The following is a 23,829-nucleotide window of genomic DNA, read 5'->3' on the forward strand; positions in this document are numbered from 1 at the left end:
TTTTATTATATTGTATTTATTGAGCTCTTACATTCCACTTATCCATTACATTTTGTTAAATAAAAACAGGCATTGGTACATATTTCTTTCACTTTAATTAATATCCTCCAATATGTATCAGCCAGCATGTTCTCTTTGCCTATGAAATAACCTTCCAAGTCAGGAAAACCCCCTTCTCTTTTAAAGCTGATGCTCTACCACATCAGACTTCATTCCTATTACATAAGGGAATGAGAAAACTACTCATTTCCTTCCCCAAATATTATTTCTCCACTGATGTATTTGTAAATTCCTTTATAATCCCCCATTTCATCTGCTAGCATGAAGCAATTAAACTAATCCATGCTCTGTCAACCCCAGCTGACTCACAGTGTCTTTGGGTGCCACTGTACATTTTTTAAAGTTTTATTTTTGAATTCGGGTCTTCAAACCCTTATCTGGAGCGTACTGTTTTCCACAGCAATAGTCAACTACCCTTCAGCTGTAGTGTTTTTGGTTTCTGCAGCCATCCTGCACACCAATGAAATCTTGGTTCCTACAGAATCCTTGTCCTCCTCCAAGTCCCTTCTTTAGAGATTAATTTGAGTAGCATTTGTGCAAAAGTTCCAGCTTCTCCATCAGTAAGAAATACTACAATCAGAGCAGGGTTTTTCTCTGGGAAAACAACAATAGTCATGGATTTGGCCTTGCTACCTCTATGGAAGACAAGAGGTAAGGTAAGCTCTTTGTATCTTTCCTGAGCAAGGCATAAATCTGCTCTAAACTTTTGTCTTTTTATGTAAGAAAAACCTTGGACTTTGCATACTGCCTAGCAGGCATCTTCTGTGCTGTGACACTGAACCACACATTCAATATCCTTTATTTTGTCTACAAAGGTCTTGGATTAATGGTAGTATTTTAGAGTGTGTGTTAACTTGAGACTATTTCCCACAAATACACTTTGAAGTATTATGCATCGTAGCCCTACTCTTCCAAGTCGTATCTGGGCAAAACAAGATCCCAGGAAATCCAAACCCCTCAAATATTTTTGTATTCCCAAAATATAATGATCATATTTTCTGTTATTTGCTTTTGGAAGTATCAGCATGTTTATCCAGCTTCTCCCTTATCGAAAATATAAAAATAGCCACAAAATCATAGAATTATTTAAGACCAAAAAGACCTTTATGACCATTGAGTCCAACCATTAGCAAGCAGCTAAACTTATTACCAGTCACATGAAAATGATGTTCCACATGAAGAGGGGGCACTTCCAGAGCCAGTCAGAGCTCTGTGTGTTCAGGAGGGACAAGACCAGCACTGTTGCAGGCAGCAATTCTGGGAGCCACCAATCTCATAAGGAAAGTAGGAGAGTGCCAGAAGCATGAAGATAATTTCAATGATATATAATGTTATAACAGTCAATGATACATAAACCAAACACTGAAACATCTGTGTTTGTATTGCTTTACTGGTATTTGTAAATACCTCATCTGGCGCCATTTCATTAAGCAGCAGTTAAAGTTCAGTTAGCATTAATAAAATATTAAATTTCAGCACATGTAGATGCCCAGTAATTCATTCAAGTGTTTCACAGCTGAAGAATCACTTTTCTTAAAACTGCCATCTTCTTGGCCAGATCCTATACTTATTCATGGACCCGATAGCATTTGAAATATATTCACTACCCTTACTTTCATCTGTGTAAGTCAAAGTGTATGGTTTTGGTCCAACACCTTGCACAGTCCTGTTTTGACAGTATTTACTGTGATAATTTACAATTCTGTCTATTTCTGCACTTTGCAATTTAGCTACTGCCCATCTATTCTGGTAGTGGTTTGAAGTGTTTCTCTTCTTTCCCAGATGAAAAATTGTAGTACAGACCTTGGCTACTGCTAGCAGCTGCACAGAGAAAGCCGAATATTTCATCACCCAGACATCTACTTGCAGTAGCTGCACTCCTACTCACATTTTAGGTTACTTCTGTACTGTTTGTGTGTAATAAAAAAGTCACCAAACTTTAAACACATTTAGCAAGAAGACCTAAATGCCATATGAGCTGTACAGTGAAGTCTAATCTCCATTTTCCATAATTGTTCTAAAAATAGAACAAAAATATGAAGAACTGAGAATTTTACACTTATAATTAAAGATGATGGTGCCATTTCAGAATTCACTTCAAATACTTCTTCCAAGCTGCCTGCATGCTTATGCATGCACTAAACAGAAAGCTGCCACTACAGCTTGCAAATAGATAAATGCATTTGCATTTTAAACCAACAACAAAGTAAAATCTCTACTTGCAGTCATCTCTTTTTCAAAAGCTTTGCATATGAAATAGTTATGACTCTCACAGCTGCAGAAAAAACTATTATTTCTGACCAGCAAATCTGCCATAGTGCTGAATCTAAACAGGGAACAAACAATTCTGCTGCAGCCTTTGCCACAGAGGAAGAGATCTACTCTTGCAATTGTGACATAGGAAAAAAGAGAGAGATTTTATTTGTAAGGTGTTCTGACATCTACTCATATCTAGGTACTGTCATACATACAGACTACTTTCAACACCAGGTAAACTAATCAAAATCAGCATTTTCTACCACTTTATTTTCAACTCTGAGACTGGATGTTCATCCATCTGTTAATATTTACAGTCTTTAAAAAGAGAAACAAAAGACTTGTACTTATTTTCAGGGAAAAGTCACATAATGTTAACCAGGTGTGATCAGATCTGTTACCAGTGATTTTTGCCTCAAGGAGTAGACAAATGGGTTGAAATTATTAAAAATACCCCAGAATTAAAGAGGCTCATAGAACAACAAAACATCTATGCGGGTGATGAGACACTAGAACAGGTTGCCCAGAGAAGCTGCAGATGTCCCATCCATGGCAGTGTTCAAGGTGAGGCTGGAGGAGCCTCTGAGCAACCCTGTCTGTGGCAGAGGTGTTGGAACAAGATAGTCTTCAGGGTCCCTTCCAACACAAACCATGCTATGACTCTGAAAATCAGTGTAACATTTTAAATAAAATCCATTAATCTCAAATCAGTAAGTGTTCAGTATCAAACCATCAGACTGCAAAAAAGGTAGCTTTTAAAAGGATAACACTTAACTGGAGGTTTCAGGAGGTTCTGAACAAGTCTTTCACATAGAACTACTATGGAGTCTGAGTGGGCATGGAATAAGTTAAAAGTGATACACAAGAAGCAAATACTAAGGATGGCTAGTTTTCAAGCTGACAAACACTAAGATTAAAGTGCCCTATGGATTTATTCTGAAAATGTTGTTTTATGTATCTTTTCATCTGGAGAAAGACACATAGTACACTGGCAGCATCTGTGGATAACAAAAATTTTCAAGATTATTTTCCGGGCAAATGAAAATTGTGAGGCACAACAAAGTTAGAACAAAGAAAGATGAAGTTTATGATTAGCTCAAAATAATGAACGGCTCACACACTCCAAAGTTTACTATGACTGATAGTTATAGGGAAAAGATTAATGAGGTCTTTATTCACTGAATTCTGGTAAACAAAACCAAAGTATTCCAACCATACATAAATACACCACCAACCACAGTTGTTCAGAGCCAGCATGGCTTCATGAGGGGCAAGTCCTGCTTGATGAACCTGATTTCCTTCTAGAACAGGGTAACCCACCTAAGTGATCTAGGAAAGCCAGCAGATGTGATATTTTCGGACTTCAGCAATGCTTTTGGATAATGTCTCTCACAGAAGCCTTCTGGACAAAATGTCCAGCACACAGCTGGATAACTGAGTTACATGACAGGTAAGCAACTGACTAATGGGTTGGGCAACAGCCTTACAGTGAATGGGGCACATCAGACTGGTGGGGTTCTGCAGGGCTCCATCCTTGGCCCTTTGCTCTTCAATGCAGGACTGGAATGAATACGAAGTTTGTGGATGGTGCTGAACTGGGAGGAGCTGTCAACTCCCTTGGGGTCAGAAAGGCCCTGCAGAGAGACCTCCACAAATTAAAGGGTTGGGCAATCTCCAACTGTGTGAAGTTTAACAAGGGCAAGTGCCAGATTCTGCACCTGGGATGGAGCAGCCCCAGCTGTGTGTATAGACTGGGGAATGAGAGGCTGGAAAGCAGCACTGTAGAAAAGGACCTGGGGGTCCTGGACAATGGCAAGTTGAACATGAGCCAGCAGAGCCTTGGCAGCCAGCAGGGCCAACCCTGTCCTTGGGGGCATCAGGCACAGCATCACTGGGCAAGGGAGGGGATTGTCCTGCTCTGCACTGCAGATAACATAAAAAATACTGCAGACAGAATTGCAGTATCTGATTGCTGATTTCAGCCCTCTAGCTTTCTGGAGTAACTTTCCTGTCTTGCAAGTTTTCCTCTCTGTAGAGGCATTTGCACTGCAGAAAAAACTGCAGATAAACACATGTTTTTATAATTTTTAATTGTATTATAAAGAAAATCCAGAAACACTTAATTTATAAAACCCCCTATCTGCATAGCAATCCAAACTACTACTGCAAATTACTGAAGCTGTACAGCAGAATTGCACAGGTAAAACTTACACAATGAATCTTCTACAAAAACAAATCCAACACCATTTACATTACTAGAAAATGACCCAACACTTTAATCTTTGAGACTTTTCAAACATTATTGCAATATAATTGTGGAAAAACATGTTACTTCTTAGAAGGAAGTTAAGTATATCCAAGCAGATTTGTATCTTCTTTAGTTACAAAGATTGATTCTCCTTGTTCAGTTCCTCATTGCCAACATGGCATTTATGTCCCAAATAAGATTTCGTAACTGATCCATGATCTGCTTCAGCTGCTGATTCTTCTGTTTCAGTTTCTGTGGGAAGAATTTATTAGAAGTTTTTTTGTGATCAGTTCAAATAGTGCACTCAAAAATTCAACAAAAGTTACAGTGCTATGAAATGCTATATAAATATTTTTCTCAGTTGTCGGTGAGCACTATTAATAGGATAATACATCCCCTTTAAAGCATTCTAAAAATACAAGAAAGCCTCAAAAGTTAAGGACCATTGCAAGAGGGGGAATGCTGTTTCATTTCACTGCAGCCTTTTATCAAAACACTTGACACCTTCAAAAGCTGGAGGCTCATGGGGATCAGTCCTCACTTTGTAAAGTCTAAAACAGAGCATCCTAAGCTGGAAGAAAAAGTTTGAGGAGCAGGTAAATTTATGTGAATATGTGTTTTATAAATTTGGTTTAGAGAAAAACGAGGCATTAACAGTACAAGTTTGAACAAAGCACAGGGTATAGGTGAAGCAAATCAAACTTTTGCAGCCCTTCTGCTATGTAGGTCAACTGGGATGCTTAAAGAGTCCTGTCTTGAAAAAGGTTTTCCCAAGCATGTTGAATTCTTTAAAATTATATATTTGTTTTTGCAAACTGCAGAAGCATTTGGAGAAACAGGAGAGAACAGCAAACTAGCATTCATTTGGTTGCATAGACAAAACTTAGAAATTATGTCTCTACAGAAGAAAGATCGGGGCTTCAAGACATCACACAATTTTCCCTAACCTTTCCTGTTTCACAATAATACCTATATTTATTGTTTCATTTATTCATTTTCCTGCTCAAATCAAAGCTGTTGAGAACTAAGTTAGGTTGTTGTTAACTGTACACAGTTTGTCCTTCATTTCATTCTGATTTGATAAGATGTCAGCCTTCCAACATTAGAGATCAAACTATTTATTCATTAGGAAAGTCTGGAGTTCCAAGTAAACTAAAAGCACAGGAAAGACTTGCTTCCATCAAAACAGTACAAAATGTTTCAGGTTTGATGTAACTTTGTTATTTGCACTACACAAAAGGCAATACATTAAAAGCGTGACTCAAATCAGTAATACAATCGAAGTTACTGGAACAGAGAGAAAATGAAACAATATCCTGAAAATTAGTCTCCTGAATTTTGATGCAGTCAATTCAACAATATTTTTAAATTGCCAGCTGGTCAGCTGGGAAAGAAGTCCACAGAAAAAAAGGAAGCCTATTCACTTGAGATCTGTAAAACCAGTCTGCAGTAATATGGTAATTAGGTTAGATTCCATGGGGAACACAGTAAGGGAAATGCTCCTAAATACAGACTTTGCGGGACACTGGAAGAGACAACAGTCAGATCTAGACTCCCAAGAAGGATACAAAAACATATGCAGGACAGTTCATGTGGACTAACATGGAATTCCTAACCAAGAATTTGACAGGCTAAAAAGTGTTTTAAAGGTAAGTATGTGCATTTATCTTTTCCATTTGCTGATCCAAGACTTCACAACATACAGCAGAGATTCAGCTTCTAATGACAGAATTGCAAGGGTCTTCCTACCAAAGGTCATAAATGCAAGATCCTGATGCTTGAGAAAGCAAAGAGGGATGAGATAAATGAGCATGTTCTTACCTGTGGCATTTTTAAACATAACTGTTTGCCATCCTCAACATCCAATCCTAAAGAAATCAGCGACTGTTACATCAAAACTACTAGTTTAATGCAAGCTGTAACTCCCTCATACGGAGACCATGCCGTTTCAAGGTATTTCAAAACCTTTGTCAATGGAAATGAAGGCTGAACAATTGATGATGGTAATCTAAGTCACAGACAGAAATAAGAACCATTGACATCTGAGAAGTAGACTGTTTTCTCCCTCCATCCATGTCTAACTGTACTGCTAAGTACTGTTACTCACATGAACTTTGTTTAAGTTATGCTCGAAAGACTCATTCTGTAATACTGCTTTCCTTTCTTGGGAAAGTATTATGACACTGTAAATTGTTTAATCTTTATTTGATGCTGCTAGACAGGGGAACATTCAAACTGGATTTCATCTGTTTTCAAAGCATCTGTAAGGACAAGAAGTATAAATTTGTTTATTTATCTGAAGATAATTTTAGATCCTCATCTTTACTGAAGAGCTAATTTCTTAGTTCTACTTTTTCTGGAGCCAGAAAAAACATCTAAGATGAAGGACCATCCCTGGGGTTGCTTGGCTGTTAAAAGAATAAAGAGAGAAGAAAAAAATCTACTTCAGAGAGCACAGACTCCTAATTGAAATGCATACAGTGATCTTTGTTACTGATCTTTGACAGGCAGTGGTCCACACCACAAAGTACTACATAATTAATATGTTCTGCACCACTGGAAGTGCTGGCCTGCTGGCCTCTGCTTAAGACTTTGCTGAGCCAGTAAGAGCATCTCAACTCAAGCCTAACCTTGAAAAGATAGGTGAAATGGCCTTCTTGGGAAATGGACAAATCTTTATGCAGCTTTTGCAGCAGTGACAAATTTTCATTTGAACAGATTGCTTGCAAGTTGCCTCCCACTCTTTCCTCCTTCTGTTGAAATAACTTAGTTGAACTCTAGACTGCTTCTCAGGATTAACAGGTGTATGAAACAAAAAAAAGTACTTCATCCTACATACATGCTACAGCTTCTGACTTTATCTGTTTTTAGATAGCACAGGGAAAATCTACAAGGCAGTTTATAATGAGTTTAAGAGACCTACATTCAAGTTACATCTGTCAGGCCTGTTTCTGTTAGTTCCTCTATCAGAAAAGTGATCTGACTGAAAAGGGATTTTCTTTGGTGATATTAATTTTCAATGGGGCCCATTTTGACTGATCTTGCAAGCATTATGGCCATTGTGATGGGGCTGGCAAGGACTGCACCTTCCAGTAGCCAGTGAGACTTTAGCTGGCTTAGGTCAGGTAGGTCATTTATGAAAACATTTACTGAAGTACAAAACCCACATAAATGAAACAAAGTAGGAGAATCATAACATACCTCCAGAAAACAGCTGTCTTTCAAGGAAGAAAAGCTGCCATAAAGAACCTGCCATGTTTCATACAGATTTGGGTTCAGTAGGACATAGTAATTGCAACTTTGATTGAAATAATTTTTTTATGAGAAGTAATTTTTGCTGCACTTGCATTTCATTAGAAATCAGTGCTGTCTAGACCAATTCACAACTTACGACCAGCGATGCATCAGAGCCTTCCTTTGCACAGTGTTCTTATCTCTCTCCTCATTTTACGCTCATGTATCCATCAAATTTTAAAACTAAAACATCACTATGAGTCATTATGCTGCACTCAACCCATTTGTTAGAAATCCCTTATTCAGGCAAAGAAAATAATGTAAACACAGTGGAAGAGTAAGATCATATTCCAAGTGGTGCTTCATCAACAGTACTTGTCTAAGTTGTACAGGCTCTTCTTCTGCCTAAGGGAAAAAACAAGCAAAGATCTGTTTCCATCTTGAAAATCTTATATTGAAGACCATTCTCCAGAGTGCCGTGCCAGCTATGGTTTTTACCTGCTCTATTCAAGCTCTACAACAGTACAGGCCAGAAGGACATCCCAATGTCTGAGTGTTACATTAAATATTAATAACCACAGTATCTTTACTTGCATAAATCTTAGCAATTTTTTTTTTAAATTACATTTACTTTGTTGATTAAGAGTCTACTACAGAGAACTTGGATCACGTTCTTTCCCAGGAGTATAGAATCATGGCACAGTTAGGGTTGGAAGGGACCTTTAAAGACATCTAGTCCAACTCTGCAATGAGCAGGGACATCTTCAACTAAATCAGGTTGCTCAGAGCCCAGTCCAACCTTACTGTGAATGTTCCCAGGGATGGGGCATCTACCACCTCTCAGGACAAGTGCTTTATCACCCTCAGCCTAAAAAATGTCTCCCTTATATTTAATCAAAATTTGCCTTCTTTTAGTTTAAAGCCATTACCCCTTGGCCCTGCTAAAAAGTTTGTTCCCATCTTTCTTATAAGCCCCCTTTAGGTACTGAAAGGCTTCTGTAAGATCTCCCTGGTGTCTTCTCTCCTTCAGACTGAACAGCCTCAACTCCCCACCTTTCCTCAGAGAAGAACTGTTCCATCCCTCTGATAATTCTTGGAGCTCTCCTCTGACCCCACTCCAACAGGTCCATGTCTTTCTTGTGCTGAAGAGCCCAGAGCTGGACACAATATTCATGTTACTCCTTCTGACCACTGAACTGCTGTAGGAAGTGATTCTTGAAAGCCTTGTGAAGGTGACAGTGGCCTCCACATTTCCAGGTAAGCCAAGCCCAAGAAATTCCTACAGAAACACAATGTTTGCAATAGGAATGTGACATTTACACTGTTCTTTTTTAAATGAATCCTTCATAATGAAATCTCTGAAGTATGAAGGTGGGAAAATCTGCTTTTTTCCTTTGGTAGTTAAGAGATTATCACAATGTTATATGCATATAGCATATATTATATGCACATAGCTGGAAAAAAATATGATGGAAAAAGTGCCCTCAACACTTTGCTCGAACTCTCTTAAAGCTGCCAAATAGTGTCTTAACTTAAGGCTGCTCAACTGATACCAAGGCTCATTTTCCATCATAATAAATGCATATATCAATCTACTTATAATGTTTTTCCAAAGGGATAACAAAATATTCATCACTAATATAGTAACTGCTGTGCAATTGAACATTAACACACTCACTGTCCAGTATCTACAGCTTTTCCTGATGTCATCCACAGGCATAACTGTTCTACATTAGCAGAAATGAGAGACTGAGTTTTCTGCCTTGCACCTCACCTGACAGCTAAAAACTGCTCCTGCATGTGTAACCCTGTGTTCCTGAAACAAACAGAAACATCACTGACAGCCTGTGCTTTGCTGCAAGCTCAATATTTCTTACCTATTGACCCAGCCAGGATTGTATTTACCCACTGATCTGTTGTTCTGAGAGGAATAAGCACCTTCATTCAAATAGATGAATGTTTGCTTCATACCAATTATTTATCGTTTGACAATGAGGTCTGAGGTCTTATTTACTGAGTACCATCTAAACTCTGTAGCTTGTAATGGAATTATTCATTCCCCAAGGTGCTTCTCTACCACACTTCTCAGTGTTACATCCCCATTCTTTATATGAAAATCACAAGGATCTATGATCCTCAGTTGCAGATGGCAAACTCAGTCACTAAAGACAAAACTGCAGTGCTGCCAACTTTGTCCAAAGATATTTAAGATTCATGTTCATCTCTAAACTTTGTATTTTAACAGCTTCCCACATATTCAAAGCTACCATGAGCCATAAGGGGAAGAATCAACAATTACCACAGATAATTTGCAGCAGAGAAAAAAAAACTCACCTCCCAAGAGCTGCCTTAGTTACTCACTACACACAATAAATCCTTCCTTCTCATTCCCAAATTCCCTGCTTACTCAATAGTCTAATGCCAGTAATGCAATACACAAACCAGGATTTTTATAATCTCATTTATTACAATACTGATTTGATCTAAATAGTGCCTAGTCTGCCACAAAAGCAGAAAAGTTCAAAGAAGTCTTCCAGAATAGAAAGTGGGAAGGAGGGAAGAGGAACCAAACATGATAATGCAATAAAGGTTGTATAATATACAGCTATATGAGAACAAAAGGGGACAATTGGGATTTTACAGACAGCTTTATGCTCACCTTTTCCTAACTTTTTTCAACTTTGTAAGTGTGATATGGTTCTGATATGGATGCAATGTGAAAAATTTTGTGTGCAACATTTTATACAAAACTGAAAAAGAAAGAATTCATTATCTGGAATAAAAATACATCTGAATGCTAAGAAAGCTGGTTTATGACAAGACCAACCTACTTCATTATCTAATGGAGAGGCGGGATATGCTCCTGATGAAAAAGGAAACATTTCAACTCATCTGCAAGAAAGACAAGGAGGGGGACCCAGAAAACTACAGGCTACTCAGCCTAACTCTTGACTCCAGAAAGACTGTGCAGCAAATCCTCCAGAAAGTAATTCCCAGACACATAATGGTAATTTGACTGGGAACAATCATACTGGATCTCCTACAGATGCCTTGTACCTGACCAACATGACAGGCTTCTATAGAGAAATGATTGGCTGTGTGGCAAGAGGAGAGCAGGAGATTTTCTTCACTTTCATGAAGTAAAATCATTAATTAGTCAGGCTTTTGACACAGCCTCTCACTGCCTTTGAGCAAATTGGAGAGATGTGGTTTGGATAGGTAAATTACTGGGTTGATGGAAAACTGGCTGGACTATGGGATTCTACATGCTGGGATCATCAGTATTAAGATCAAGTGCGAGCTGGTCACTCTTCAAATTTCTCAAGTTTGATACAAAGGTGAATATTTTTAATATCCTCATTAATGACTAATCCACACTTAATGATCTAATCACCATATCAAAGCTATCAAATTGATGGACAATGCCCAACTGGGGAAAGTGAAAAATATCCTCAGTGGTGGGATATCAGATTCAGAGGGACCTCGACAGGTGGGAAAGGAAGGCCAATACCTATCTCAGGAACTTCAATTAAAGCAACATCCTACATCTGCACACAGTAAAACTCATGCGACAGCACAGGCATAGGGCTGACTGAATAGAAATCAAATTTGCAGAAAAGGATCTGAGGTCCTTTTAGATACTTTCTAGCAAGTTTAACATGAGCCAACAGTGGATCTTTTTTTGCAACAGGGAAAACAAACTGCACTCTGCCCTATATTAGCTAGAGTGTACCTCTCAGGTCAGGTGAGTACCTCTCATACTGTCCTCTACTTGGCTTTGGAGAATGATTGTCCAATTTGGGGATCAATACAAGGCTGGAAAATACCTAGTGGAGGGCCACCACAATGATTAAAGCTGTGTTTGTTTAATCTCAAGCAGAGAAGACCAGAGGACAGGATCACAGTGCTGTCTTCAGCCACCTAGTGAAGCTCAGAAAAGACAAAACTGGACTCAAGATCTTGAGTAAACACAGCAAAAGGATGAGGGGCGGTGAATATACAAGTTATGACAAAGAAAATTCCAAAGTAACATTAGGAAAAATTTCATAGTAAAAGTCAACTACTAAGAAGGGCCCAGAAAAGACAGAATGTCAATCCTTATGGGTATTTGAAATGCTGCAGCATGGACATGAGTTGAAGCAGCTGGATCTAACTTTGCTGACTGACCATGTCTTGGGCTGGGGGCTGAACCAGATAATCTCCAGACCTCCTACTGAGCCTAAATACCTCTGATTCTACCATTGCAGAGAGTCAGTTTGGGTACTCAAAAAATCATGAAATTGTCTCTAGTGCAGATTAATCTGCCCAGAAGGTGTCCAAGTAACGAATTCTTCCGCTCTTGCCAAAGCATTCCTTTGTGCACACTCATATTTTGGGCAAAAAAGGACTCTACACATATAAAACCAATTAAAATACATGCAAACAGTGTGAAATAGTTTAAAAGGAATTTACGTTTTCTGCATAGTCCTGAACAGCATCAGCTGCAAGGCAAAGTGTTTGTGCTATCAAAAAAAAGCCCAGAGCTAAACTTGTTACTTAAGGTTAACTTAGAAGTCTGTCATTTAGATTGTTCTTTTCTCTCTTAGCAAGATCAGTGTAAACACTTAACAAACACTAGTAAAGAATATAAAATAAGATTGTTTTCTGAAGGGCTACCTGGAATGCTCAAATGCTATTTTGCTTTGTTTTCACCCAAATGTACTTACACTACTAATTATGTGATGGTTTTCCTAAGCGTTTCATTGTAACCAGACCTACAGCATGAATGAAACTGAAGCTCTACTTGCTCCATTTCTATAAGTGAGCAGTAAAGAAAACCATTGATGGGGCAGCAAAACAGATTAAATAATTCTCAATTTTGATTTGGTATTTCTGTTTCAAGTCCTGCCAAATGTACTACAAGACCACAGACTGAAGGTGAGCCTATCTTGAAAATAATACTGATAAGTCTATACTTAAAAGGTAAAAAACTTAATAGACAAAACATTGAATACTTGAAAAACATGAACAGAAGAGAGGAAATCTTGGTAACATTTTCCACTTGCCGCAAATAGATTAATTTCAATGAAAACTGGTTCAAGACAGGTACTAAAAGACCTATTCAAGTGCTAAACTGATTCTGGAACAGTAATCTATTAAAAAAAATTCAACCACCTCAACAATTTGCAAGCCCAGAAAGCATACACAGATAAAAAAGAGTAAGGTACATTTTTGGGAACTGGAGGAAAGAATTGTTTAAGACAAGAGATAGAGGTAGCCAGTGCTCAAGAAATAGTTTGTTTTCTAATAGTGGCAGAAGCTTTTAACTGTGGGCAAAACTCCCTTGTGCTATAAAGCTTAGTAGGTTTTATTTAAACCTACAGTTGCTAATTATTACTGAATTGCTAGGACAGAAATTCGTTGCCTTGTAAACTAATCTATATTTTAAATTAACAGACAAGTACTTACATAGCCAAGGTCAGCACATTAAACTTTCTGACCGAAAGGGTAGTTCTAATACAGCAGAATAACTATGTAAAACTAAAAGGTGGCACAGTAAACCAACACGAAAAGCTCCTGCAGGTTTTAGGAACTCTGTTACACCAGCAGGCTCTCCTGCCCCTGAACAAGACGGTGAGCATAGGAAATGCCTGATGTTCCCCTCCTCCTCCTGAGGATGCTCCTTTCCCAGACACCTGCAGTAGCAAAGGAAAGATGCTATTTTTCAAGTCCGTGGTTCATGGAATGAGGACATTTTGATGAGAGAATATATGATCCACAAAGTTTATAAGAGCTACTACTAGTTTTGGCAGTGCTCCATGCAGTGGGGAAGTTAGTCTCTTTGACATACATCCAGAGCCACTAAAGAAATCAGACTGGCTGGGATATCATGGCAAGAAGGGCAAAATTAAGAGATCCATGGCAGGTATAAGAACTAATTCAAATACCACAATAGTGTCAAAATCTTGGGTTATTGCAACAGTGATTTTTTAGTACCAATAACATGCAAGACTGAAAAAAATAATGCCTATTGCAGCAAAAAGGATTAGGTGAGAACAAGACCAGGACCTGAAGGAAGAAAATATTTGGTCAAGAATATAAAAAGCTTCTTTAACTACCATGTCACAGTATTTTTGTCAACAATTAATATTACTGAAATTTTCCTAAAATTAATTAATCAAATTGAGTTGGACATGGACATTACATGTTAGAGAGGACTGAAGAGCTGTCAGGTGTGCCAGCTAAGAACCAGAGCAAGTCCTCCTTGAACCCAGCAACCAGTGTTAGAAATTAGATCAATTATCTGATTCTAGTGCTTTTTCTTTGCAAATAAAGAAGAATTTATATATTTTTTAGTCATAAAAGCATTACCTACTCTGTAATGTATTAAAATTTGAACTTTGAAAATGGTAGTAAATATCCTTTTACAACTGGAGGGAGACAAAAGAAAAAATCAGTGAATTTTCAAAAAACAAGCTTAACTTTCTTTTGCTGCAGTTACTAAGTTTACTTGTCCACAAGAATACTAGAGAAAGTTCACCTATCTTGTGAAGATTTTGTGGAAAAACTGGAAATTAGGTCTAGGCATTTAAGTAGAAATACAGGATTTCACCCTATATTTACGTGAAAATTTCAATGCATTCTTAATTACCAGCAACCAATGGTCCTGTAACACCATCAACCTTTTTGAGGTTCAGAACTCTTCATAAAAATTTATGAAATTATTTTCACAAGATCACACCAAGGAGGTTTAAAACCACATTAGCATACAAGTACAACAACAAGGGCAAAACCATGTCACAGAACTATTAAAACCACAGCAAATATGGACAGTTAAGCTTATTAATACCTAAAGATTGCAAATAAATGTGCATAAATTCACAGTACAACATTACATACAATATAATATATTCAATCCTGCTAAATCAGCAGTGAAGAGAAAGATTACAACAGGAGAGCTGACAACTGCATTTCTGTAAATTCACATAGCCCTCATTTCCTCCTGTACAATGCACACACACTTTTGTAAATAAATGGGTTATGAAAAATTCAATACATGTATGATTGGAGAAGACAAATTAAAACTTTGGAAATATTTTAAAAGCCAAAAATCCATCAATTATTCATCCCATAAATAAATATTTTATCCATTTATTTCTTTTGTTCAGTTATTTTTGTAGATTATAACTCCTTTTTACTGAGTATTTGCACATATTACAGCTATAGAAATATGTATTTAATCCTATATTTGTACTTTACAGATTGAAGAAACAATGCTCAAAATTGTGGTCTGGTAAAACTATGTATTTTTAATCTTCATATTACATTAGCTTTTACTATAGCATAATTTTTTTTAGATTTGAATCCCTCTTCAGTAATTGTACCCAGTTTCACAATGTCACAACTGAAAATTTAACATTTTAACTCATTTAAGATTTATAATTCATAGTACATTTTTTTTCCTGAATGTGCCAAGATTCAATAAATGCTACTCTTTACTAAAGGAAGAGTCTTCCTCAAACTGTCAAAATCCAGAAGGTAGACCTGAAAATTCTTTACCAATTCACATAATTGTAGTAATATTTACACATCTGGTGTTCACATCAATTATTTTTACACTTAAGGTAAGTTTTGAAGATAAATTAGTTCAATGGGCACCTTAGTTCAGTTTGTACAGTCAATACCTAGTGGGTTACATATAAACATAACACATTGTACTCATAAGAATATATTCTGTTTTAAAAGAGACACAAGTTAGAATTGTTAGGAAACCCAGTTGTTAGGAAATTCTACTGTCAGAGGTACAGCTAAAAACTAGTTGTTATACTAAAAGGTCAATACTGAAGTATTTGTTAAAAAAGTATTTATCTCCAGTTTTGATGGCAGTCATCACACATTCCGTATTTAGTATAGCAATCTAGAAATTTAGGCTTTGTAACGTGAAAATGACATTTCTCAGTTTATGCAAATTAATTTCAACTTTGTTACCTTATTTACTTCCATGATTTCCCTTCTCTCTTCACTAGCAAAACGAAGCTGACTTGCAGCACCACGATCATCATGCTTGGATCCATCTTCTTCAACATATGGAATAAGTTGCTGTGAAGACAAGAAACATCAGCTTTAGAGAAAAAAAAAAAAAAAAAAAAAAAAAAGGAAAAAAAAGAAAAGAAAAAGAAGAAAAATCAAATCCAGGAAATGCATACCGTACAACCATTTTCTCCACAGGTTCTAACTGCCCAAGAGAAGGCAAAGACAAGGCTTTGCTCCTCAAACCTAAAGGCCTGGCAATGACCTCAGCTGCTTCTCCAGGAAAACAATGTGTTTCAAAAAGACACAATCTTACACATTACCAAGCGTAGATTTTGTAACTGCAGGCAGAAGCCAGTCTTTCCATTTTAATATGTTCGTCATAGATATTCTTTATAGTTTCAAATTTTGCAAATTGGAATTTTGAAATTTATTATTCCACACTAAGAAATAAAACCACAAACATAAAATTATCATTATGATAAGTCATTTTGGTGATATATTGAGCATAAATATGACTGGCTTTATGTAGCTACTTGGCTAATACTCTAGTTATGACTTGCTATTCTAATGAGCCTCTGTTTGGCTACTCTTAAGACCAGGCCCAAAGTTACCTAAAATTAGTTTTTCTGTAAGTATTTCTCACCATGATCTCCTCAGACACACAGAATCATAGTTTGGTTTAGGATGGAGAAGACCATAGTGCACTGTTTTTATTGTAAGCTTTGACAAAACCAAAATTCCTTGATGACGCTGTTGAGGCAGGATGGGAATGAACAGACTCCTAGTCAGAAGGCTTGAGAGTAGAACTCTGATTTATTTCAAAATACATTGCTATTTTATACAGAGCTTTGTGCAGACCAACTCCATTGGTCCTGAAGTGAAAACATCTCACCTATTGGTGTGCACTGAATGATGCACAGTAGCAAAACCTAACTATAAACAATGTGAACAAGACAGATAAAGAACCTTATTTATATTCTTCTCAACAGTTTCTCAGGCTTCTGCCTGGTTAGAAACTTTCCGTTTTTTCTTTGACTGAATCTGAGACATATACCTTGATGCAGAATTTCTAAATAAATCACACAGAATCACACAGAATCACACAGAATAATGAGGTTGGAAGAGACCTCTAAGATCATCAAGTCCAACCTATGCCCTAACACCACAACTAGTCTGTAGCAACAAGTGCCAAGTCCAGTCTTTTTTTAAACATATCCAGAGATGGTGATTCCACCACCTCACTAGGAAGACAATTCCAGTATTTTATTATTCTTTCAGTGAAAATTTTTTTCCTGATATCCAACCTAAACCTTCCCTGACTATATATATATATAAATATATATATACTACTATATGTCTCCTTCCTAAAAAAAGAAATCAAAAAGAAACATTCTAGATACAAAACAAATACTTGCTTCTGTGTCAGAACACTCCCAAGCTATGAAAAATTTCTTAAAAATAATACATCCATGAAGCCCATAGTCCAACATCGATTTTTGTGTCCTGAAATATGCAAAACTACATCCATGTTCACAAACACACTACAGACAAATGGAAGACTAATACTTATAAAAGTGAGCAAGGAGGCATTAGTTTAAAAGCCTGGGAGCAAGCTGCTGCTCATCGAGTGCGTATTAACTTCTTACTTAGGTTGGGGTGCAATATTACAAAGTGTTCAGTGCCTCCAGCACTCTGATGGAAAACTTATTTTGATTTAACACACTAAAAATGTAGTATCCTTCTATACAAAAATCTTTGTAGCTACTCTTATAAAGCTTAGCAAAATGGACAAAAGCTACCACACTAAACTCTGCCATGAAAAAGTAGCAAATGTTGACCACTTACTACATTTGCAGACCATAAAGAAGAAGTACTAGGGCTGCTATTTGCTCTTCAAAAAAACACTCTCTGATGGAAAAATAAAGTAGCACTCAAAGTAGAACATTTCTTTAAAATTTCCTTATCTTTTAGAAAAGGTGATAGATTAAAAAAAAAAAACAAAAAAGAAAAGCTGAACTATACCTACTACAAAAAATTACCCCCAAGAAACCGCAGAAAATTGGATCTTTGTAGGTAGATCTCCTTCACAATTATCTCATGCCTTGCTATGTTGGTTAACAGAATACCTATTACAGATTAACAAAAAATTATGAATATTTATATCACTAAAATGGAATAAGCAATACTAGTAGGTAGGGACTTCTCTTGACTGTGCAAAAAAAAAAAGTTTCATTGCTGTTCTGTAAAGACCTGGTTAGAATATCAGCCATTAAATAAAACAATTGAGACTATTACCGAACTACTGGAAGAAGAATTTAAGAAAACTGATCCAAGAGGAATGGTGTGTCACTGTCATTCACTCTAACCAATAAAAACATGAGGAAGCTGGCATCTACTAAGTTCAGAGAAGAAAAGACTAAGAAGATTAAAAAAAAATACCCCAACTATCAATAAAAAATTCTGCTGTGACTAAGTTATCAGTGAAACCTTGCATTAAAAAAGCCTGAATTGACTACTTATTTTCTCTATGGAGATTCTTTTTCATCCTGATAATGGGAAAAAATGTGAAAAATTATAGAAAAAAAACAACCGAATGCCACATCATTCCACTGTTATGGGAAAGTAAGACACATGAAAAGCTTTTAAAGAGGACACAAGTATTTGGTTATTGCACACAAGTTCAACACACTGTGAAAACAGGTTTTATTTTCTTAAATGGGAAAATTAACTTATTCCCCTGCTTGCTGTCAGGTTTCCAAATACATTTTTATGAAACCCTTGTCAAAAGTCAGCAACTGTTAACTGAAACAGTAGTCTAAAATTGACTGTACAGAATGGACTTCCTTAATTTCTTTACTCCTATTCAGTTAAGAGACTCACACTTCAAATATAATGCCTGTAGGATTAAAATTCAATGGACAATCAAAAGTCCATTAATAAAGTTGCCTCAGAATCCAGAGGTCAGTAATTAAAGAACGTCAGAGTTCTTGTTAATACAGAGCAGGAACAACTCAAATTGTAACAAAACTCAGGGTTTACAAGTATTACTAGAAATGAGAAACAATTATGAGGAAGATGACATTTAAGATTTTATGAATAACAGCAGTATTATTAAGAAAACCTTTGGCCTCCCTGGAAGTTTTATGTTGTAACTTTTCTATCACCACTGCACATTTAGGTTTGGTTCATACTGGCCAGCAGGTTAGGAATAGCTGAGTGAGGGAACTATGGAGGCACAGACTATTGGGCAGAGAAAGTAAATAACACTTATTACTCAGGAACCAGGTTGACAGGTGAGAGCTTGAACCAGGCTTTTTTCCACTTTTTCCCACTTCTTGTAAAAACTTTGCCCTGATCTTGTTTTTCCTAAAGGAAAGAAACTGGTGAAGGTACGAAGAAGCCAGAGGAAAAAAAGTTAAAATTTTAAATTAAGTTTGCTTTCACAGAATGACAGAATCAATTAGGCTGGAAAAGACCTCTGAGATCAAGTCCAATTTATGATAGAACACCATGTCAGCTAGACACTAAGTTTCACAATCTTTCAACAAACTCTAATTAATAAACAGAATTCAGTCCACTGAATAATTCTAGTATCATTAAAACTTGTTATGAGTCTCCTGCAATTGAGGAAGATGGATGATCTGCTACCCGGAGTGGTTATTCTGATTTACAATTTATACACAAATATAGATACTTACTTCTATGGGAACAGGATCGAGCCCAGCACAGTTTTCATTACATTTGTCATAGACTAATCTCAGTTTTCTGAAGAGTATTGATAGCTGACGGAGATGTTCCTGCAGCTTTGCCAGTCTGTCTTGATATGTTGCAGTATGATAAGTAACACCATTTGGTAACTTAGAGAAGCAAAACATGAAAAATATTAAAGGTTCTGTCACATGAAATAAAGAAAGATATCAGACAGGCTTCTGTGTATTTTAAAGTAAGACAATCACACTTTTCTAACAGCAATCACTGAAATTTTAATTTTCTTTACTAGCAAAATTACATATTTTATGTCCTTAATCACTGCTGTCATACACCCTTGTGTATTCTACACTTTGCTCATTGTCAATCCCTCTGACTTTTCAGTGAGTGTCTCCACAATGCCTAAATATGACACCGTTGTAACTGGGGTTGAGATTTTGTGTCTCAACCCCAGGCCACTCAATTCAGTGACACAAAAGTCATGAAAATACAGGAGTGGGAATGATTATTTATCTTGTACGCTCCACAGAGAAAATTCAACAGAAATTTGTATGTTTTTTCAGTAAGTAGATACTTACTGAGAAGGATTATGTTGTTTTTCCTAACCAAAAAAAAAAAAAGTTTTAGGTGAAAAATATTACAGAGCAAGATCAATGAAAATTCCTCTAAATTTACTCCCCATATGTTAACATAAACAGAGAAACATAACTGACGTACGAACAGACTTCACTGTACATAAAAGAAAACACAGTTACTAAGCGTATTGAGAATTTTTTTATTGGGAGGGCAAAGACAATTCGGCATTTCTGAATTTCACTTAATGTACAGGACGAAGCAAATATATAAATATATTAAGAGTAGTACTCATTTCTTCAACCTCCTTTTCACAGCAGTTTGATCGAGTTTTCTGAACATCCTAAGGCTTCTCCTGTATCTATATATACAGGCAGTCAGTGATAAAAACATGGCAAGTTGAGTGTATAAATAGTGGTTTCTCACCTGCATGTTCCTCAGCAGCTGGAAGATTTCCATGGTTCGAAAGACAATGTCCTGCACGGTCTCCTGGCCGATGCGGCAGAGGGAAGCCGTGTTCACCTCCCTGGCAGCCTGAGCCTGCGTCCCGGAGAAGGCGCCGGGCGGCATCCCTGCCCCGGCCAGAGGCGGGGTGGACATCTCCCGGCCTTGACAGGTCACACTACGGCGAGCTGCACACAGAAGCGATGACGGAACGATCAAATACTTGTTTGACTTCTGCAGGGTGGCTATCCCACTCTTTTCCCCGTAGGCGGCTCTGTCCAACAGAGGAGGCCGGCTCAGGGCAGCAGCCCTGGGACACCGCTCCTGACCCACCGAGGCTCTGCGATGCCCCCACGCACCTCCCTCCCCTCAGAGCGGTCACTGGGCCGCGCCTGCCCCGACCCGTCCCACGGGGAACACCACAGAGGCTTTGCCCAGCTCCAGCAGGCAGAGCCGCAGCCCTGCGCCCCGGGACCTGTACCTGCCCGCCCACTCGGCTGGCCCAGGGCTGCCGGGGCGAAGCGGCGCCGGCCCGCAGCGCTCCCCGCCGCGCTCCTGCCCGGCCCGCAGCGCTCCCCGCCGCGCTCGCCCACCCGTGCCCCGGCCCCGCCGCGTTCCTGCCCGGCCCGTGCCCCGGCCCCGCCGCGCTCCTGCCCGGCCCGCAGCGTTCCCCGCCGCGCTCCTGCCCGGCCCACGGCCCGGCCCCGCCGCGCTCCTGCCCGGCCCGGCGCCCCGGCCCCGCCGCGCTCCTGCCCGGCCCGCGGCCCGGCCCCGCCGCGCTCCTGCCCGGCCCGCAGCGCTCCCCGCCGCGTTCCTGCCCGGCCCGGCGCCCCGGCCCCGCCGCGCTCCTGCCCGGCGCCCCGGCCCCGCGGCGCTCCTGCCCGGCCCGTGCCCCGGCCCCGCCGCGCTCCTGCCCGGCGCCCCGGCCCCGCGGCGCTCCTGCCCGGCCCGGCGCCCCGGCCCCGCCGCGCTCGCCCACCCGTGCCCCGGATCTGCAGCGGAAGCGCTTCCCGGCGCCGTCACAGCCGGGCGGGGCCGGGGCGCTGGCGCCGGCTTGGGGCCGCCCCTGTGCCGCTGCTCTCCGAGAATATCTCGCTCGGGAGCCGCGGCTTTTCCCGGCTTGCTGAACCCAGTGCGGGCTTGCGGGCAGGTCAGCCAGCATGTGGGCTCTAAGTTTGAAAAGTTTGGTCAGGATCCCCAGCCATAGTCATACATTCCTACCACCCCTGTGTCAGATCATAGAATCATTGAACAGTTTGTGTTGGAAGTGACATTCAAGATAATTTAATTCCATGCCCCTAGTGGAATTCTAGTGGCGCCTTCCACTAGAGCGGGTTGCTCAGAGCTCCATCCATCCTGGCCTTGAGCACTGGCCCGAACGGGGCAGCCCCAACTTCTGCGGACAGCCTGTTCAGTGTACCACCTCCCTCACAGTTAAAGATTTCTTCCTAACGCCTAAACCTACTATTTTTCACTCGGAAGCCATTCACTCTTTCTTATCACTACAGTTCAGGATGAAGAGTCCCTCTCCACCTTCCTTGTAGGCCCCTTCACATACTGGAAGGTCTCCTCTCCTCCCCTCCAGGCTGAGCAGCCCCTACTCTCTCAGCCCGTCTTTGTAGGAGAGATGTTCTAGTCCCAGTCACACCGATAAATGGCTGAGTATCTGTTTTGTGGGTTAAGTATGTATTGTCGGCATAAACTTTAAAACCTGTGCTAATTTTGTAGCTCTATGGGTGTACTGCTATTCCTTCCTGCATATATGTATTATTGCTAATACAGAAAATCCTTAATGTTTGGCCTTCCTGAGTCACAATATATAAAAAATATGGATATAAAAATATTTTTTAAAAAATCATGGAATAGAAAAGCCCTGAATGCTTGTATCACTCTAGTACAATTGAGGCATTTTTGAAGTACAGACAAGGTCTCCTATGTGAGGGAGAGGGAACATCCTCAAAAAGAAGCCAGGCAGGTTCTGTGAGGCCTGACTGGAATAAACTGTTTCTAAAATAGTTAATGCTAACTGTCTGCCTAACAAAAAATTCTTAATATGCAAAAATCAGTAAGTGCCAAAGTTTCTCTATGTTTTCCAATTGACATCATATCTAGGACTCTGTATTTGAGTTATTGTGGCAGTAAGTATTTAAATATGCAGAAGAGAACATCTATATACCTGCAAATTCTAATGAATTCTTAGTACAGTAAAGATAGTTGTGCTGTTTTAAAACAGCTCTTACAAATGATCTTTTGTGTGAAATGCCTTGCATTTGTAATGCTGTAAAAATAAATCAGAAGTTTGATGTGTCGTATACAGCCTTTGTTAAAGAAAGAAGAAAGCAGTCAATGAACATTCAGGAACAGAACCATATAAACTTGCTGTCAGAGGCATTTTGCTCCATAAAACATTTTTTACCTCAGAAACAGACTACTGAGGGGAAAGACCACTCCCTTTCCTAAACTGGAGATTTTTCCTGCCTGTCTAAGTTCTCCCTAGCACTCTGCCCGCTCTGCACTCTCAAGGTGCAATACAAATAACTATTTTTTAGCAAAGATCTTAGCATAAAGGATACAAAAGTGGTTTCTTAAGCAGAGAGGAAATATGGTTTATAGAAATAAGAGGAGGATATTTTCAGAAAGCAAAAGAGCATTCCATGGTGTCTAGCTAGACAATGCTTGGGAAGAGCAGCCTCTGGAGGGCTTCAAAGGACTTGTTTGAAGGTTTGCTTCTCATTTCACTGTACACTAAGAAAATGATACAAGAACTGTTCAAGTGTTGAGCACAAAGGGTATTGTTTTCATCTTCTGATTGCATGCCCAAGAGCTCTGTTCACAGTGCTTAACTTGCTGCCTCAAATCCAATAGCATAAGAGTAATGATGGATTCAGACCACCTACTGCTCAGGGCTGCCAGACAGACTCTGTATAGAGTCGTGTCCTGCAGTACAGGGCTGCCATGTACAGTAGGCAGTTGAAATACAGAGAGAAGTCTTCACATGGAGAGTGCTGGAGAATGTTTCTGGTAGGCCTAATATTCTTTATTACTATTCTCTGGAACCATCTGGGTCTGGGATTTTGTTCTCAGACAAAGGAATCTTCTTTTAGATAAGAATGTGTTTCTGGTCAAAAGAGATAAAGATGAATTTGGTTTTAAAAGCAATCTATTAAGCAGCCACTCTCTATGTTTAGTTTGGGCCAAGTGCTTTCATATGGAAGGTGTCCAAATCAGATATCGTCTTTTATATACATTTCAATTTCTGTGGCATCAGTTCAAACCAGTATCATAAAATCCTG

The 23,829-nt window shown here is 39.0% G+C and overlaps 1 protein-coding gene across 3 annotated transcripts; it reads right to left on the reverse strand.

The window, feature by feature from the left end:
* MED30 (mediator complex subunit 30) lies at nucleotides 1–21,568 on the reverse strand. 3 transcript variants are annotated; one of them, XM_021546582.2, is made up of 5 exons: nucleotides 21,516–21,568; nucleotides 20,519–20,724; nucleotides 19,510–19,668; nucleotides 15,767–15,877; nucleotides 1–4,816 (listed from the first exon to the last, which is right to left on the reverse strand). In XM_021546582.2, exons 2-5 carry the CDS (start codon nucleotides 20,690–20,692, stop codon nucleotides 4,721–4,723), a joined length of 540 nt encoding a protein of 179 aa, XP_021402257.1. In that variant the 5' UTR covers nucleotides 20,693–20,724; nucleotides 21,516–21,568; the 3' UTR covers nucleotides 1–4,720. The 3 variants fall into 3 exon arrangements, with proteins under 3 accessions (XP_021402257.1, XP_077638452.1, XP_021402259.1); XM_077782326.1 differs by lacking the exon at nucleotides 21,516–21,568 and adding an exon at nucleotides 21,130–21,134; XM_021546584.2 differs by lacking the exon at nucleotides 21,516–21,568 and adding an exon at nucleotides 21,018–21,105.
* Nucleotides 21,569–23,829: the final 2,261 nt, after the last annotated feature.

This window comes from Lonchura striata, chromosome 1 (assembly GCF_046129695.1).
Source record: "Lonchura striata isolate bLonStr1 chromosome 1, bLonStr1.mat, whole genome shotgun sequence".
NCBI classification, from domain to species: Eukaryota; Metazoa; Chordata; class Aves; order Passeriformes; family Estrildidae; genus Lonchura; species Lonchura striata.